The sequence below is a fragment of the Coregonus clupeaformis genome, chromosome 19, assembly GCF_020615455.1.
Source record: "Coregonus clupeaformis isolate EN_2021a chromosome 19, ASM2061545v1, whole genome shotgun sequence".
Classification (NCBI taxonomy): Eukaryota; Metazoa; Chordata; class Actinopteri; order Salmoniformes; family Salmonidae; genus Coregonus; species Coregonus clupeaformis.
The window spans coordinates 28956156-28975685 of NC_059210.1; the positions used below are offsets into that span (position 1 = coordinate 28956156).

A 19530-nucleotide genomic window follows, 5' to 3' on the forward strand; every position below is an offset into this window, starting at 1 on the left:
TGTGACAGTCAGTATCTGGTGTGACCACCATTTGCCTCATGCAGCGCGACGCATCTCCTTGGCATAGGGTTGATCAGGCTGTTGATTGTGGCCTGTGGAATTTTGTCCCACTCCTCTTCAATGGCTGTGCAAAGTTGCTGGATATTGGTTGGAACTGGAACACGCTGTTGTACACGTCGATCCAGAGCATCCCAAACATGCTCTATGGGTGACATGTCTGGGGAGTATGCAGGCCAGAAGAACTTGGACATTTTCAGCTTCCAGGAATTGTGTACAGATCCTTGCGACATAGGGCCGTGCATTATCATGCTGAAACATGAGGTGATGGCGGCAGATGAATGGCACGACAATGGGCCTAAGGATCTCGTCACGGTATCTTTGTGCATTCAAATTGTCATCAATACAATGCAATTGTGTTTGTTGTCCATAGCTTATGCCTGCACATACCATAACCCCACCTCCACCTTGGGACACTCTGTTCACAACGTTGACCTCAGCAAACCGCTTGCCCACACAACGCCATACATGTGGTCTGCAGCTGTGAGGGCGGTTAGACATACTGCCAAATTCTCTAAAATGAAGTTGGAGGCTGCTTATGGTGGAGAAATGAACATTTCAATTCTCTGGCAAAAGCTCTGGTGGACATTCCTACAGTCAGCATACCAATTGCACGCTCCCTCAAAACTGGAGACGTCTGTGGCATTGTGTTGTGTGACAAAACTGCAAATTTTAGAGTGGCCTTTTATTGTCCCCAGCACAAGGTGCACCGGTGTAATAATAATTCTGTTCAATCAGCTTCTTGGTTATGCCACACCTGTCAGGTGGAAGGATTATCTTGGCAAAGGAGAAATGCTCACGGACAGGGTTGTAAACAAATGTATGCAAAACATTTGAGAGAAAGTAGACTATGATTCTGAATTCGTGGGCAGTGCAGCATATTTAGGTTCGGGAATAAGTAAATGGAAACATTTGAATTCGAACAATCTGTTTACAGATTGTCAACAACAATTTGCAATTAATTTTGTCTTTCAGAAATGGTCAGATACAGCAAGTATCAGTGGTCCTCTGTAGCTCAGCTGGTAGAGCACGGCGCTTGTAACGCCAAGGTAGTGGGTTCGATCCCCGGGACCACCCATACACAAAAAATAAAATAATGAATGCACGCATGACTGTAAGTCGCTTTGAATAAAAGCGTCTGCTAAATGGCATATTATTATATTATATCAAAGAAAACATTCTGCCAACACCTCCAAAGACATTTGATCAAGTTCGCAACTGCTATTTCCTTTAGATAGCCTACTGTCATGACCTAATTCCAATACTTCCAAAATATACAGCACCATAAAAGGTGAAGGATGGGGGTTATTCAGGCAGAGCAAGACGCGGTTTAAATTCATTCAATTGCCCACAGTTTTATGTCAGGTCTGATTTATAACAGGAAACATGCGTATGTATGGCGTGCTCCAAGTTTATACATCTTTATATTTTGGCAGATATTTAGTAAAGAAATTAAGCAACGTTTATATATGAAGCCCCTGGTTAGTGTAACAAGGTGAGTAGGACGGAGCCAGGCGCTGTGACGCGTACTGAGTATACGAAGAGGCAGACTCAGGAATTAACAAGGTCAAGGTTTACTAAACAATGAGCAAGAGAAATAACAAAGATAGAGTAAATGACACGAAGCTTAACAATCACACACAACATCATACAGAGCAGTCCAGGGCTAAATAGGGGTGATGATGAGATGATGAGATGCAGGTACGCTGGAGGTGATTAGGGTGCGTTGGGTTTCCATTCCGGTGTTGCCGAGGTGGTGCGCTCAGACCGATGGCTCAGTAGACCGGCAAATCAGAGCGCCAGAGGGGAGCAACGGGAGGAGACGTGACAGGCACAGGAGATGTGAATCAAAGAATAGGGTTGATTTGGCCAATACAGCAGTCCACAGCAATGTGTAAACCAAATACAGTGAGACTTAAATGTGTACTGGGAAAACAAAACAGGGGTGAATATCCCAGCGATAAAAGTAACATAATGCTCAACACGAGCTAGTGACACCTCCACATGGAACAATTACACACAAAGACATGGGGGAGCAGAGGGAATAATTATACAGAGACTGATGAGGGGATATGTACCAGGTGTATGTGAAAAACAAGACAAAACAAATGCAATGATGAAAAGAGGAGCGGCAGTGGCTAGAAGGCAGATGACGACGAATGCCGAACCCGAACAAGGCGATGAGGCAGCTTCGGAGGGAGCCATGACAGTTAGCTGATGGACTGGGCTGCAACTTGGTGGAGTGCTGAAAGGAGACGCACTCTTAAGACCTCTCTTAGGAGTGTTTCTCCTCTAAGTGTTGGTAGAGGCTAGGACTGTGGTGGTCATGACATTTTGTCAGCCGGTTATTGCTATGCAAATGACTGCCGGTCTTACAGTAGGTAAATGACCATTAATTAACATCAACAAGTTTACCATCTCCAGGCCTCCAATCATGCAAGCCGCTGATGCGACTTTGGAACATCTACTTTTAAGAAAGTCTAATAAATCAATTGTATATTCTGTACACCATCACAATAAATCCATTATTTATTTTAGGCAGGTATAAAGAAACATTATGATATGAAGAAAATATATTTCAGAAGAACAGAATATGAGTTGGCCTACTGTATGTTATCTGGCTATGCGCCATGCCATAGGCTGTAGGCTTCTTCATTTAGCAGACAAGATATGCTTATAAGTCCTGTGCCATTATTTTATATTATATCATTTTATATTAAGAAGAACATAATTGAACTTAGCTGAATGAAAAATAAAGGGTCTTTTTTCCATTCTGGAGCGAATGTGCATATGAAGTGACTAGGTTGAGCGTAAAAGTGATAATTTGAAACAAGTCCTATACGCTAGATTTAGAGTTATTTGGCAACTGTAGTTGTGAATGAGACAAACTTTAGAATGTCTTAGAAATCCAAACATATATGGGCTGCATGATGCGACTATAGGCTATTGATGATTTGAGAAAGTTGCAAAAAAAGCTTGTGCTCTGTTCCTAGCCTCAGGCTGCAAACGCTGTTCTCTCATCAAGTGATCATATTTACACCCGTCAAACTATTCTCAATGTAATATTGTCTTTAATAATATGTAAAATTAGTTTAGATTTAGAATGGCCCATTATTAAATGGGCAGGAACAGGGTCAGGGGAAAAAATGTATGTAATCCTTACGCACTGGAATAGCGAATAGAGGCCGCTTTCCCACAGTTCCTTTTTCAATCATGCTGGGTAGGCTATTCCGGTTTTATAGCGGAGCATGTGCTTAATATGAGCAGCTGAGAAATAAGTATAGTAACAGCTGGGATCCTCCACTTTTTAGTGGCAACCATCAAAACTCTGCTTCCACATGGGATTGCATATAGAAATGTCTGGGCTTATAAGAACACTTATAATATTCTGTATGCCACTTATCTTTCACTCCACACATCAACAACTTTTTTAGGAGCATGCAGCCTCTCACTGCACGACAGGTAATATTCCGTATGCCATGGACTTTCCAACCATGTTCCTGCAGATGCAGTGCTTAATTTGGGAAACCAAGTGAAATCTGTTTGGGAACATGTTTTCACAACAAAACATATTTCATTAAACTGTTGACAGGCCCTCACTCTGCATGCTCGAGAAAGGAATGAAGGAGAGAGAGGAGGAGATGGAAACGCATGGTGGTGATATTTTCTGTAGCTAAAGGTAATGTGTCAGCCTACTATTTATAAAAATAAAAATAAAAGCCATTTTACTAGGCTATTAAACATTAAATACAAATTCACTGTAATTGTAGGCTAACTCTGTAAGCCGCCCTGCACAATCAATGAACCAATAGCATTGCCTAGGCCTATATGTTCTCTACCAGACTCATGGATAGAAAGTTTGGAGTGTAGCATAAGGTAACCTGTCCATCCAGTATGCATAATAATACAGTCCACCCTCAAAGGCGATTACTAGAATGTGTTTAATTTATAATATAGTCTATACCAATTATGTACCAAAGACATAGCTGTTTTTTTCTACTGTGTGAAATATGTGGTAGGCTTTTTTTTTCAGGCTTGTGCTCATATATAGGCCTATGCATATGCATAAGCTCTAATAGTATGGGTGTTTTGAATAAATTGTCACCTTAGAAAGTGCTGTCCATTTCGATGTGTTAGGCATTGGAACAATATCCACAACGACTATGTTTTCCACTCAGTTTCAACCTGTTGTTGAACTTCTTTCTTCAAATGGATCGATCACAGTGGAGTTTTAAAAGCATGATACTATTTAGATTATAAGTGTTTAATGTGATTTTCGATTGCATTTGCAGGATGCCAGTGTGGTTAGAGGGACAATAGAGCGCTGAGTACCAGGCCATTAGTGACCCGATGATCATTAGCGAGTTGGGTACTATTAAAACATGTCCAGAGCGCATAAGAGAAGATTACAGTGACTCGACGTTCAGGTGGAATTTTACTGTGGTGATGACTCATGACTACCGGTGTGGCAGTAATACAGTGACTGCAACAGCCCTAGTAGGGGCCATAGACTGTTTGATGACATGGAAATGCCCCTGAAAGAGGCAGTTTGCTTGCATTGTCTAAATAATGATGTGGCTGTATGAGTAGTTAAAGTTGTGGTCATTGCCATAGAGACAGTGAGACAGGGAATAGAGTGCTGTCTGCTCTGAGAACAAACACACGTATAAAGACCTCCTTTAACCGTCACCCCCTGGACTAACTCCAGAAGGCAGTACAATTGAAAGCTGATCTATTGTTTGTAATCTCTGAAACCTGTAGAAGTCAGCAAACCATTGTTCCTATCCTTTCCTCTAGGTAGTGCTGAAGCAAGCTACAGATTCGGTGCAGGGGTTAAATGAGCCCAGTTGGATTTCCTCTAAGAGCAGTAATGACCCTGGATGTCAATGGCTCTAAAAAAGCAAACCCCACCATTAGATTAGCACAATGTGTATACGGGGACAACAGATGACCTTGAAATGTTGCCTTTCATCCTTGTACACAAATAAAAACTACAGTTGTACCTACATCTACAGTGAGGGAAAAAAGTATTTGATCCCCTGCTGATTTTGTAAGTTTGCCCAATGACAAAGACATGATCAGTCTATAATTTTAATGGTAGGTTTATTTGAACAGTGAGAGACAGAATAACAACAAAAAAATCCAGATAAACACATGTCAAAAATGTTTTAAATTGATTTGCATTTTAATGAGGGAAATAAGTATTTGTCCCCTCTGCAAAACATGACTTAGTACTTGGTGGCAAAACCCTTGTTGGCAATCACAGAGGTCAGACGTTTCTTGTAGTTGGCCACCAGGTTTGCGGCCAGCTGTATACAAAATGGTGTTGTCCGCATAGAGGTGGATCCGAGCGTCACCAGCAGCAAGAGCGACGTCATTGATATACACAGAGAATAGAGTCGGCCCGAGAATTGAACCCTGTGGCACCCCCATAGAGACAGCCAGAGGACCAGAGAACAGGCCCTCCGATTTGACACATTGAACTCTAGTTGGCAACCAGGTTTGCACACATCTCAGGAGGGATTTTGTCCCACTCCTCTTTGCAGATCTTCTCCAAGTCATTAAGGTTTCGAGGCTGACATTTGGCAACTTGAACCTTCAACTCCCTCCACAGATTTTCTATGGGATTAAGGTCTGGAGCCTGACTAGGCCACTCCAGGACCTTAATGTGCTTCTTCTTGAGCCACTCCTTTGTTGCCTTGGCCGTGTGTTTCGGGTCATTGTCATGCTGGAATACCCATCCACGACCCATTTTCAATGCCCTGGCTGAGGGAAGGAGGTTCTCACCCAAGATTTGACAGTACATGGCCCTGTCCATCGTCCCTTTGATGCAATGAAGTTCTCCTGTCCCCTTAGCAGAAAAACACCCCCAAAGCATAATGTTTCCACCTCGATGTTTGACGGTGGGGATGGTGTTCTTGGGGTCATAGGCAGCATTCCTCCTCCTCCAAACACGGCGAGTTGAGTTGATGCCAAAGAGCTCCATTTTGGTCTCATCTGACCACAACACTTTCACGCAGTTCTCCTCTGAATCATTCAGATGGTCAATGGCAAACTTCAGACGGGCATGTATATGTGCTTTCTTGAGCAGGGGGACCTTGCGGGTGCTGCAGGATTTCAGTCCTTCACGGCGTAGTGTGTTACCAATTGTTTTCTTGGTGACTATGGTCCCAGCTGCCTTGAGATCATTGACAAGATCTTCCTGTGTAGTTCTGGGCTGATTCCTCACCGTTCTCATGATCATTGCAACTCCACAAGGTGAGATCTTGCATGGAGCCCCAGGCCGAGGGAGATTGACAGTACTTTTGTGTTTCTTCCATTTGCGAATAATCGCACCAACTGTTGTCACCTTCTCACCAAGCTGCTTGGCAATGGTCTTGTAGCCCATTCCAGCCTTGTGTAGGTCTACAATCTTGTCCCTGACATCCTTGGAGAGCTCTTTGGTCTTGGCCATGGTAGAAAGTTTGGAATCTGATTGATTGATTGCTTCTGTGGACAGATATATTTTATACAGGTAACAAGCTGAGATTAGGAGCACTCCCTTTAAGAGTGTGCTCCTAATCTCAGCTCGTTACCTGTATAAAATACACCTGGGAGCCAGAAATCTTTCTGATTGAGAGGGGGTCAAATACTTATTTCCCTCATTAAAATGCAAATCAATTTATAACATTTTTGACATGCATTTTTCTGGATTTTTTTGTTGTTATTCTGTCTCTCACTGTTCAAATAAACCTACCATTAAAATTATAGACTGATCATTTCTTTGTCAGTGGGCAAACGTACAAAATCAGCAGGGGATCAAATACTTTTTTCCTTCGCTGTATGCGCTGTGTTTGTTTGTCCTTAAATAAATGCAGGTCTTTTTTGAGAGTGCATAGTCCATTGTGAGAGTATAATGTAGCTGGTACTGAATGGTTGTATTCAAATTGGCTATTCTGCAGCTGTGTGTGAATATACTGATTCTCCAAGTAAACTCTGTGTGTAGTCCTTCCAAAAGGACCTTAAACAGCCCCATGTTTTACTGTAAATACACAGTACATATATGCTGTGTTGCTCATGGATTAGGATAACATACAGTGGGGAGAACAAGTATTTGATACACTGCCAATTTTGCAGGTTTTCCTACTTACAAAGCATGTAGAGGTCTGTACTTTTTATCATAGGTACACTTCAACTGTGAGAGACGGAATCTAAAACAAAAATCCAGAAAATCACATTGTATGATTTTTAAGTAATTCATTTGCATTTTATTGCATGACATGAGTATTTGATACATCAGAAAAGCAGAACTTAATATTTGGTACAGAAACCTTTGTTTGCAATTACAGAGATCATATGTTTCCTGTAGGTCTTGACCAGGTTTGCACACACTGCAGCAGGGATTTTGGCCTACTCCTCCATACAGACCTTCTCCAGATCCTTCAGGTTTCGGGGCTGTCGCTGGGCAATACGGACTTTCAGCTCCCTCCAAAGATTTTCTATTGGGTTCAGGTCTGGAGACTGGCTAGGCCACTCCAGGACCTTGAGATGCTTCTTACGGAGCCACTCTTTAGTTGCCCTGGCTGTGTGTTTTGGGTCGTTGTCATGCTGGAAGACCCAGCCACGACCCATCTTCAATGCTCTTACTGAGGGAAGGAGGTTGTTGGCCAAGATCTCACGATACATGGCCCCATCCATCCTCAACCTCAATACGGTGCAGTCGTCCTGTCCTCTTTGCAGAAAAGCACCCCCAAGGAATGATGTTTCCACCTCCATGCTTCACGGTTGGGATGGTGTTCTTGGGGTTGTACTCATCCTTCTTCTTCCTCCAAACATGGCGAGTGGAGTTTAGACCAAAAAACTATATTTTTGTCTCATCAGACCACATGACCTTCTCCCATTCCTCCTCTGGATCATCCAGATGGTCATTGGCAAACTTCAGACGGGCCTGGACATGTGGTGGCTTGAGCAGGGGGACTTTGCGTGCGCTGCATGACGGCGTAGTGTGTTACTAATGGTTTTCTTTGAGACTGTGGTCCCAGCTCTCTTCAGGTCATTGACCAGGTCCTGCCGTGTAGTTCTGGGCTGATCCCTCACCTTCCTCATGATCATTGATGCCCCACAAGGTGAGATCTTGCATGGAGCCCCAGACCGAGGGTGATTGACCGTCATCTTGAACTTCTTCCATTTTCTAATAATTGTGCCAACAGTTGTTGCCTTCTCACCAAGCTGCTTGCCTATTGTCCTGTAGCCCATCCCAGCCTTGTGCAGGTCTACAATTTTATCCCTGATGTCCTTACACAGCTCTCTGGTCTTGGCCATTGTGGAGAGGTTGGAGTCTGTTTGATTGAGTGTGTGGACAGGTGTCTTTTATATAGTTATATAGTTAACGAGTTCAAACAGGTGCAGGTTAATACAGGTAATGAGTGGAGAACAGGAGGGCTTCTTAAAGAAAAACTAACAGGTCTGTGAGAGCCGGAATTCTTACTGGTTGGTAGGTGATCAAATACTTATGTCATGCAATAAAATGCAAATTAATTACTTAAAAATTATACAATATATATACAATTTTCTGGATTTTTGTTTTAGATTCCGTCTCTCATTGTTGAAATGTACCTATGATAAAAATTACAGACCTCTACATGCTTTGTAAGTAGGAAAACCTGCAAAATCGGCAGTGTATCAAATACTTGTTCTCCCCACTGTATGTTCTACATTCTACAGGCATCGTCAGTTGGCTAAAGGACATCAATGCTCTTTTGGGAAAAATGTCAAACAGCATTACATCAATTGGATCTGTTTGAAACTAACTAATTACCTACCCATAACTTTTCTGTAGCCCGTTCCTGCAGTCAAATGATCAAATCACCTTCTAGTGACTTCATGGGTGGAATGTTATTAATATTTTTCATAATTTCATAATTAATAAACATTATTTTAAGAAAAATGCTGTAAATCCGGTATTTCTGTGTCAAACGGTATTGTTATATTTCAGTCTTCTATGATGTATATAAAATTTGATATTGGGATGCAAACTCAAAATTGAATACATTTCAACTCTATATCTGACATGGTACAGGTGGCTTCTTTTTTTAAGACCATAACCATGTGTGAGGTGTATACTTTTGTTTCAAAGTAGATTTGTTTAAGACTACCAAGAAACACTCTGTGTGACCCTGACTTAACACCCTGCAGTAAAAGTTTGAAGGACATAACATATATTTTAATATAGTGTAAATCCTCATATTGTCACACCCTGATCTGTTTCACCTGTCTTTGTACTTGTCTCCACCCCCCTCCAGGTGTTGCCCATCTTCCCTATTATCCCTAGTGTATTTATACAGTGGCTTGCAAAAGTATTCACCTCCCTTGGCATTTTTCCTATTTTGTTGCCTTACAACCTGGAATTAAAATGATTTTTTGGGGGGGGTTGTATTATTTGATTTACACAACATGCCTACCACTTTGAAGATGCAAAATATTTTTTATTGTGAAACAAACAAGAAATAAGACAAAAAAACAGAAAACGTAATGCTTTGTAATGCCACCTTTTGCAGCAATTACAGCTGCAAGTGTCTTGGGGTATCAAATCAAATCAAATCAAATTTTATTGGTCACATGCACCGAATACAACAGGTGCAGACATTACAGTGAAATGCTTACTTACAGCCCTTAACCAACAGTGCATTTATTTTAAACAAAAAAAGTAAGAATAAAACAACAACAAAAAAAGTGTTGAGAAAAAAAGAGCAGAAGTAAAATAAAGTGACAGTAGGGAGGCTATATATACAGTAAAATAAAGTGACAGTAGGGAGGCTATATATACAGGGGGGTACCGTTGCAGAGTCAATGTGCGGGGGCACCGGCTAGTTGAGGTAGTTGAGGTAATATGTACATGTGGGTAGAGTTAAAGTGACTATGCATAAATACTTAACAGAGTAGCAGCAGCGTAAAAAGGATGGGGTGGGGGGCAGTGCAAATAGTCCGGGTAGCCATGATTAGCTGTTCAGGAGTCTTATGGCTTGGGGGTAGAAGCTGTTGAGAAGTCTTTTGGACCTAGACTTGGCACTCCGGTACCGCTTGCCGTGCGGTAGCAGAGAGAACAGTCTATGACTAGGGTGGCTGGAGTCTTTGACAATTTTGAGGGCCTTCCTCTGACACCGCCTGGTATAGAGGTCCTGAATGGCAGGGAGCTTTGCCCCAGTGATGTACTGGGCCGTACGCACTACCCTCTGTAGTGCCTTGCGGTCAGAGGCCAAGCAGTTGCCATACCAGGCGGTGATGCAACCAGTCAGGATGCTCTCGATGGTGCAGCTGTAGAATTTTTTTGAGGATCTGAGGACCCATGCCAAATCTTTTTAGTCTCCTGAGGGGGGAATAGGCTTTGTCATGCCCTCTTCACGACTGTCTTGGTGTGTTTGGACCATGATAGTTCGTTGGTGATGTGGACACCAAGGAACTTGAAGCTCTCAACCTGTTCCACTACAGCCCCGTCGATGAGAATGGGGGGCGTGCTCAGTCCTCTTTTTTTTCCTGTAGTCCACAATCATCTCCTTTGTCTTGGTCACGTTGAGGGAGAGGTTGTTGTCCTGGCACCACACGGCCAGATCTCTGACCTCCTCCCTATAGGCTGTCTCATCGTTGTCGGTGATCAGGCCTACCACTGTTGTGTCGTCGGCAAACTTAATGATGGTGTTGGAGTCGTGCCTGGCCATGCAGTCATGGGTGAACAGAGAGTACAGGAGGGGACTGAGCACGCACCCCTGAGGGGCCCCCGTGTTGAGGATCAGTGTGGCAGATGTGTTGTTACCTACCCTTACCACCTGGGGCGGCCCGTCAGGAAGTCCAGGATCCAGTTGCAGAGGGAGGTGTTTAGTCCCAGGATCCTTAGCTTAGTGATGAGCTTAGAGGGCACTATGGTGTTGAATGCTGAGCTGTAGTCAATGAATAGCATTCTCACGTAGGTGTTCCTCTTGTCCAGGTGGGAAAGGGCAGTGTGGAGTGCGATAGAGATTGCATCATCTGTGGATCTGTTGGGGCGGTATGCAAATTGGAGTGGGTCTAGGGTTTCTGGGATTATGCTGTTGATGTGAGCCATGACCAGTCTTTCAAAGCACTTCATGGCTACAGACGTCAGTGCTACGGGTCGGTAGTCATTTAGGCAGGTTATCTTAGAGTTCTTGGGCACTGGGACTATGGTGGTCTGCTTGAAACATGTTGGTATTACAGACTCAGTCAGGGACATGTTGAAAATGTCAGTGAAGACACTTGCCAGTTGGTCAGCACATGCTCGGAGTACACGTCCTGGTAATCCGTCTGGCCCTGCGGCCTTGTGAATGTTGACCTGCTTAAAAGTCTTACTCACATCGGCTACGGAGAGCGTGATCACATAGTCATCCGGAACAGCTGGTGCTCTCATGCATGCTTCAGTGTTGCTTGCCTCGAAGCGAGCATAGAAGTGGTTTAGCCTCGTCTGGTAGGCTTGTGTCACTGGGCAGCTCGCGGCTGTGCTTCCCTGTGTAGTCTGTAATAGTTTTCAAGCCCTGCCACATCCGACGAGCGTCAGAGCCAGTGTAGTATGATTCAATCTTAGACCTGTATTGACTCTTTGCCTGTTTGATGGTTCGTCGGAGGTCATAGCGGGATTTCTTATAAGCGTCCGGGTTAGAGTCCCGTTCCTTGAAAGCGGCAGCTCTACCCTTTAGCTCAGTGCGGATGTTTCCTGTAATCCATGGCTTCTGGTTGGGGTATGTACGTACGGTCACTGTGGGGACGACATCATCGATGCACTTATTGATGAAGCCAGTGACTGATGTGGTGTACTCCTCAATGCTGTCTGAAGAATCCCGGAACATGTTCCAGTCTGTGCTAGCAAAACAGTCCTGTAGCTTAGCATCTGCGTCATCTGACCACTTTTTTATTAACCGAATCACTGGTGCTTCCTGCTTCAGTTTTTGCTTATAAGCAGGAATCAGGAGGATAGAGTTATGGTCAGATTTGCCAAATGGAGGGCGAGGGAGAGCTTTGTATGCGTCTCTGTGTGTGGAGTAAAGGTGGTCTAGAGTTTTTTTCCCTCTGGTTGCACATTTAACATGCTGGTAGAAATTAGGTAGAACGGATTTAAGTTTCCCTGCATTAAAGTCCCCGGCCACTAGGAGCGCTGCATCTGGATGAGCGTTTTCCTGTTGATTAATGGCCTTGTACAACTCATTCAGAGCAATCTTAATGCCAGCATTGGTTTGTGGTGGTAAATAGACAGCTACGAAAAATATAGATGAAAACTCTCTTGGTAAATAGTGTGGTCTACAGCTTATCATAAGATACTCTACCTCAGGCAAGCAAAACCTCAAGACTTCCTTAGTATTTGATTTTGTGCACCAGCTGTTGTTTACAAATATACACAGACCGCCGCCCCTTGTCTTACCAGAGTCAGACGTTCTGTCCTGCCGATGTAGCGTATAGCCTGCTAGCTGAATGTTATCATTGTTGTCGTTCAGCCACGACTCCGTGAAACATAAGATATTACAGTTTTTAATGTCCCGTTGGTAGGATAACCGTAATCTTAACTCGTCCATTTTATTCTCAAAAGATTGAACGTTGGCTAGTAGGATTGATGGGAGAGGCAGTTTACTCGCTCGCCGTCGGATCTTTACAAGGCACCCGGATCTGCGTCCGCGATATCTCCGTCTCTTCCTCACGCGAATGACGGGGATCTGGGCCTTGTCGGGTGTCTGTAGGATATCCTTCGCGACCGCCTCGTTGAAGAAAAAATCTTCGTCCAATGCGAGGTGAGTAATCGCTGTCCTGATATCCAGAAGCTCTTTTTGGTTATAAGAGACGATGGCAGAAACATTATGTACAAAATAAATTACAAATAACGCGGAAAAACACACATAATAGTACAATTGGTTAGAGGGCTGTATAAGCTTGGCACATCTAGCCACTGGGATTTTTGCCCATTCTTCATGGCAAAACTGCTTCAGCTCCTTCAAGTTGGATGGGTTCCGCTGGTGTACAGCAATCTTTAAGTCATACCACAGATTCTCAATTGGATTGAGGTCTGGGGTTTGACTAGGCCATTCCAAGACATTTAAATGTTTCCCCTTAAACCAGTCAAGTGTTACTTTAGCAGTATGCTTAAGGTCATTGTCCTGCTGGAAAGTGAACCTCTGTCTCAGTCTCAAATCTCTGAAAGACTGAAACAGGTTTCCCTCAATAATTTTCCTTTATTTAGCGCCATCCATCATTCCTTCAATTCTGACCAGATTCCCAGTCCCTGCCGATGAAAAACATCCCCACAGCATGATGCTGCCACCACCATGATGGTGTTCTCGGGGTGACGAGAGATGTTGGGTTTGCGCCAGACGTAGTGTTTTCCTTCATGGCCAAAAGCTCAATTTTAGTCTCATCTGACCAGAGTACCTTCTTCCATATGTTTGGGGAGTCTCCCACATGCCTTTTGGCGAACACCAAACGTGTTTGCTTATTTTTTCTTTAACAATGGCTTTTTTCTGGCCACTCTTCCGTAAAGCCCAGCTCTGTGGAGTGTATGGCTTAAAGTGGTCCTATGGACAGATACTCCAATCTCCGCTGTGGAGCTTTGCAGCTCTTCAGGGTTATCTTTGGTCTCTTTGTTGCCTCTCTGATTAATGCCCTCCTTGCCTTGTCCGTGAGTTTTGGTGGGCGGCCCTCTCTTGGCAGGTTTGTTGTGGTGCCATATTCTTTCCATTTTTTAATAATGGATTTAATGGTGCTCCGAGGGATGTTCAAAGTTTCTGATATTTTTTTATAACCCAACCCTGATCTGTACTTCTCCACAACTTTGTCCCTGACCTTTTTGGAGAGCTCCTTGGTCTTCATGGTGCCGATTGCTTGGTGGTGCCCCTTGCTTGGTGGTGTTGCAGACTCTGGTGTATATGTACTGAGATCATGTGACAGATCATGTGACACTTAGATTGCACACAGGTGGACATTATTTAACTAATTATGTGACTTCATAGCAAAGGGGGTGAATACATATGCATTTATTTTTTTAGAATTTAACTAAAAATCCATTTAAATTACAGGTTGAAATGCAACAAAATATGGAAAACGCCAATACTTTTGCACTGTACCTGTGTTCTCTGTTGGTCTGTGGCCAATTCATACTATCACGGCTCAGGAGAAGACCCAGATGCAGTCAGTTTCGAAGTAACAAAAGTTTAATACAAAAACAGGGGGGCAGACAAACGACATGTCAAGTGCAGGCAGAGGTCAGTAATCCAGAACAGTCCAAAAGGTACAGAACGGCAGGCAGGCTCAGGTTCAGGGCAGGCAGAATGGTCAAAACCGGGAAAACAGGAACTAGAGAAAAAACAGAAGTACTGGAAAACCGCTGGTAGGCTTGACAAGACGAACTGGTAGCACACAAACAGAGAACACAGGTATAAATACCCTGGGGATAATAGGGAAGATGGGTGACACCTGGAGGGGGGTGGAGACAAGCACAAAGACAGGTGAGACAGATCAGGGTGAGACACACGTAGTCTGGGGTGAAAGTAAGGCGGTCAGGTACGGCGTTCCGGCAAAATACTTTAAATAGTGGGGGTACGCCGTACCTGTAAAACATGAGCCTTTCACAATAATTAAAACAAAAGGTCAAGAAAGCTGTAGGCTATTACACCGCTTTTTATCATTACCGCATGTCAGAGGCATGAAACATTTGCGAATTAACTTGAACACATATGTTATAGCCTACGCTCCAAAATGTGATGTGGTTAGACGAAAACAGACATTTTAACCAAGGCATAGATGAGTGGCCGACACAGAGACGCGCGTGGACAGCAGTGGACGCAAAAATTCTGGCCTAATGACAATCGCCTAATGTCATTACACTTTTTTATGTTTTGTGTAACAGAGGCCTCTTTCCATTCACCACTGTTTGGAGGATGGAAATATGTTGCGAGTGGATGAACGTGCGCAGGTAGCCTAGTAAAGGAGCCTTTGAAGTGATTGTTTGACAAACAGATGAAAACATCATGACTGGTTGTGTTTATGCCACAATAAATAGTAATACATTTTAAAAGTTAAATGACAAATCTTTACGACTAAGCCCACGGAGGTGCTATTGAATTAATAGGGATTCTATATGTCATTCTATGATTAGGCCCATAAAAAAAGTGTGTGCACATATAGGAGGTCCCGTACCAGGAATCAATTAATTATACTTTCACCCCTGCATATAGTATCATAAACACTGTGGCCTGGTCCCAGATCTGTTTGTCATGCCTACGGTGTTTGGCATGACAACCGCCATATGAGTTGGTTGTACAGCACAAACAGTTCTGGGACCAGTCTGTAAGCACTGGTTTTACATGTCAAACCAGTCTGGGTTTGACATGTACAGCCTTGCATGGGCATGTGAGTGTGCAGTGCAGTGTGAATCTAACATCCTATGATCTCTTTTGCCTCTAACCTGCCTCCTTCTGCTGGGACCTGTGGATGTTGCTGCCTTTTCTAGCTTATTGTGAGTACACATCAGATTACACATCTGGTTACACATCTGGTTACATGTCAATTACACATCTGATCACACATCTGGCCAAACCATGTTCTCATCTGAATGGTTGTGTTGATACACACACTTAACTGAAATCAATCATGTTTTGATGTTAATAGAACATTTGCTTGGAAGATTTTGCCTTATTTGACACATACAATATGTAATGAATACATCATTCATATTTTCAGTGGGAGAAATACAGCCAGTTATGATATAATATTGACAGTTTGCTAATGACTACTTGTTGTGTTGTGTTGTGTGTGACTCCAGGTGATGTCGCCGGGCATGGAGGATGACCACATCTTCCATATGACTGGGTCAGGAGCTGACCAGGACCCCAAGGGGGTGTTCACCATCAACAGGGTGACCGGAGAGGTGTCCGTCAGCCAAGAGCTGGACAGAGAGGCCATCAGCTCCTACACGGTGAGTACATACCTCACACATCCGAAAGAAAGACAGACATTTTGATTCCATCTCCTGATGCTTTTATTCGTTAATGTACAACAAAATATGTCTAAAACATAACATGAGAGAGATAGTAGAGGTGTTTGGGTTTCAACTGCAGACTTTGATTCCAGATCTAGGCTGTGCATATATCTGGCAGAATCTGTCTGAGAGAAAATGGACTCAGATTCTCTCATGGGTGACTTGATGATATCAGTCACAAGTTGGAGGTTTGTAATAAAAGAGATATAAGAAGACTGCTAGAATCTAGTTTATTCTAATGCCTCTGGGGTGTCTTCCCGACCAAAGCATTTCCTTGCAAAAGAGAGTGATTCTTTCTTCAAGTCACACACAATTGATTGTATCCCACTTGCAGTGATAGACACAAGTCTAGGAGTTGAGTGCAAGTTTGTAGATGAGACTATGCTTTTTTAATGACTGTCAATGGAGTGTGTGGCTAAACATAAGTGTTTGGGGTGTTTGAGTGGTGGTGAAGTAGAGGGAAGGAGCAGGCTTCTGAGAGAGGGGCAGAGGGAGACAGCAGGTCCAGGTGGGATCAAAGCAGAGACACAGCCAAGCACTTGACATTTACATCTCTCTCCTCAGCTCTTCCCAGCTACACACATATGCAAGCAAGCACATACATACATGCACACACACACACACACACACAACCTCCAATCTCAGTCCCCACTGGCAAGCATGCACGCATCATTTTTAAAAATGTATTTTATTTAACATTTATTTTACTAGGCAAGTCTTTAAACCACTGCCATTTCTCTTGAGTTAAATGTAGATTTCGATGAAGGAGTGTGACTGCGTCCACCTGCGTGAGTGTCTGAGGAGTTGTCTGGTTGTCTGTTTTTAAGGTTCAAGTTATGACGTATCAGTGGTTTAACAAATTGTGTGGGTGTTGACTCTTACATTGGAAGGTGCTGTTTGTTTTTAGTTGCTTACGTTCATGGCCTGCCATTACAGGCTTGGTGCTGGATGTTGCACTGTTAGTCACATTAGATCCAGAGAAAACATTGCTACAAGGATGGCATGTAATTACTCTCTCAGCCCCTTGGTCTGCTACCAATGCACTTCCCAAATGAATTCAGAAATTTGGAAATGAGTCATGGATTGATTCCCAGGAGAGGCAGCATTATGATAATCCGTTGCCTCCCCTGCTCTGGGCTGCTATGGTTTAGAGCCTGCCTGGTCCACTAATAACACATTGTGCTACTGGAGGGCCACGCTAACTGTTGCATTAATCACACAGATGCAAAGTTTGGGGCTTTCACCTGACTTTTCCCTAACACATACACACACACACACAGAGACAGAGACAGAGACAGACACACAGTGGCTTCAGCGTTTAAGCACTCTTCACCTAATTTCGTTGTATCAGGGCAGAATAACTGAATTTCCAGCTAATCCCCCAGTAGCATCACATCAGGGATAATTATATGGCTGCTAATTCAGCCCATCTCACTGCAGCAATCACAGGCTCCTCTCTCTCTCTCTCTCTCTCTCTCTCTCTCTCTCTCTCTCTCTCTCTCTGTCTCTCTCTCTGTCTCTCTCTCTGCTCTCTCTCTCTTCTCTCTCTCTCTCTCTCTCTCTCTCTCTCTCTCTCTCTCTCTCTCTCTCTCTCTCTCTCTCTCTCTCTCTCTCTCTCTCTCTCTCTCTCTCTCTCTCTCTCTCTCTCTCTTTCAGGAGGGAGTCTCTAACAGGATGTTGTTATTTATTTATTTATTTATTAATCTCTATTGTAAACAGGACTGTTGATTGTTCTAGACTGACACATTGTATTGTTAATGGTCTGAAGAGTGAGGAAGGAAACATCCACAAGCTTTCCAGCACACTGATATGAAATACTCAGACAATGTTCAGAGGTGAGAGAAGGAGGGAGAGAGATACTGTATAGAAGAACAACACAGACAACAGACGATGAGGAGACAGGATGAGCAACTTCCCATGATTCTTAGTTTATAACCGCTGTATTAATATAGTAATTGTATTTGCAGATTCTGCTGCTTACCCAAATCATTGACTTACTGCTATTCAGTTGCTACCACCATATACAGAAATGAAGAACAATTTTACTCATTCACAATCGAATGTGCTCATACAAATAAACACAGGCTCATGTAAACAACAACAAATGAAAACAGAAGTTTAAAGCACGGACACAGTTTGTCCAAGTGATAGTTCCTGTGTCAGAACATTCATATTTCTGTCTAAGCAAGCGTGTAATTGATATCTAGCAATCTCACACACACTCACCCTCTCTCCTTCCTCTCCTCTTCTCTCTCTACTCCCTCTCCTCCCTTTCCTCTCTCTCCTCCCGCTCCTCTCTCTCTCTCCCTCCCTCTCTCCCTCTCATGCGATGCAATAAATCTTTAATTAATCATGGTCTTTATAGACAGAGTTCTCCTATTATCATTGGGCTGGACTGCAGCCTGTCCCCATGCCCATACCCAAGTCAGGCTTGGTAAATCCCCCTCAGAGGGAGTCTAGCTCAGAGTAGAAGACAGATGACAATAGCCTCTCCCCCTGCTGCTGGAGACTCTGAGCTCCCAAATGCATTGGAGTGGTTTTTAAGTCTGTCTGATCCCTAGTGCAGCACAGAGCATATGAGAAGGTCACTCACTCCTGTATAGGACTTGAGAGTGATTTAATGATTACTTACAGTTGTAAAGTTGGAGACACAAGCAGCCATTTCCATAGAAACAAGTCACAACGGAAGTTGAAGGAGATAGAGGATTTAGAGAAGATGATAACAAGCAGAAGCTCCTGGGTATAAGGATATAAGTGAGCTGTTATCGTTGGCTGAGGAGTGTAAAGTTATGAGAGAGCTGGAGCAGAGTTTAAAGGACTGGACATCCCTCTGCTCTCCACACAGCCTTCATCTGCAGACAGACACACAGCCAGACTCTGAGATAGAAGATAACACACACTACACACAGTTTAAAAGGTGTGTTTGAGGAAGTTTGGCTATGCATGTAGGTGTGCGTGCGCACGTGTGTGTGTGTGTGTGTGTGTGTGTGTGTCAGTGTGTGTCAGTGTGTCTATGTATCTGGCCAGTCAACACTCTGTTCTTTTAAAGATAGTCAGCCCTCTATAGACCTAAACCATCTTTTGCAGCACACTGATGTTGTTGGACAAAATTGTGTGAGTTTTTGTGTGCTTGTTGTGCATGTACTGTATGGTCAGCACACTGTGAAATAGCTTCCTGGCAACAAGGCTAGCCAATTCCCTGTTATGTGAAAGGAAGGTTAACTCATAATAGTTGTTCCTCCTCTCTACCAAAAGGCTGAGAAAAGGTTATTACAGAGTCTCCCAGCTGGGTTGAGACTGGCACATAAAAGCTGAGAGAATGGTGAGCAGGGGACAGAGGCATGCTCCCGATGACAGATCAAATTACTGCTCTCAGATAAGACCTTATTCCCAGACGCCGCTGTAGAATGACACAATGGCAGCACAACCTCATCCCCCAGCTTACTGCAGTCTACACAGCCTCATAG

At 43.5% G+C, this 19530-nt stretch overlaps 1 protein-coding gene across 3 annotated transcripts in view; it reads left to right on the top strand.

The window, feature by feature from the left end:
- Positions 1 to 19530, top strand: part of LOC121531835 (cadherin-13) — a 576485-nt gene that overhangs the window by 280145 nt on the left and 276810 nt on the right. For 2 of the 3 annotated variants that reach the window (XM_045227157.1, XM_041837322.2), the window contains 2 exons: positions 15536 to 15541; positions 15848 to 16000. In XM_045227157.1, coding sequence (XP_045083092.1) covers positions 15536 to 15541; positions 15848 to 16000 — 159 coding nt within the window. The remainder of the gene's footprint in view (positions 1 to 15535; positions 15542 to 15847; positions 16001 to 19530) is intronic. The other variant, XM_045227158.1, reaches the window with a different exon arrangement.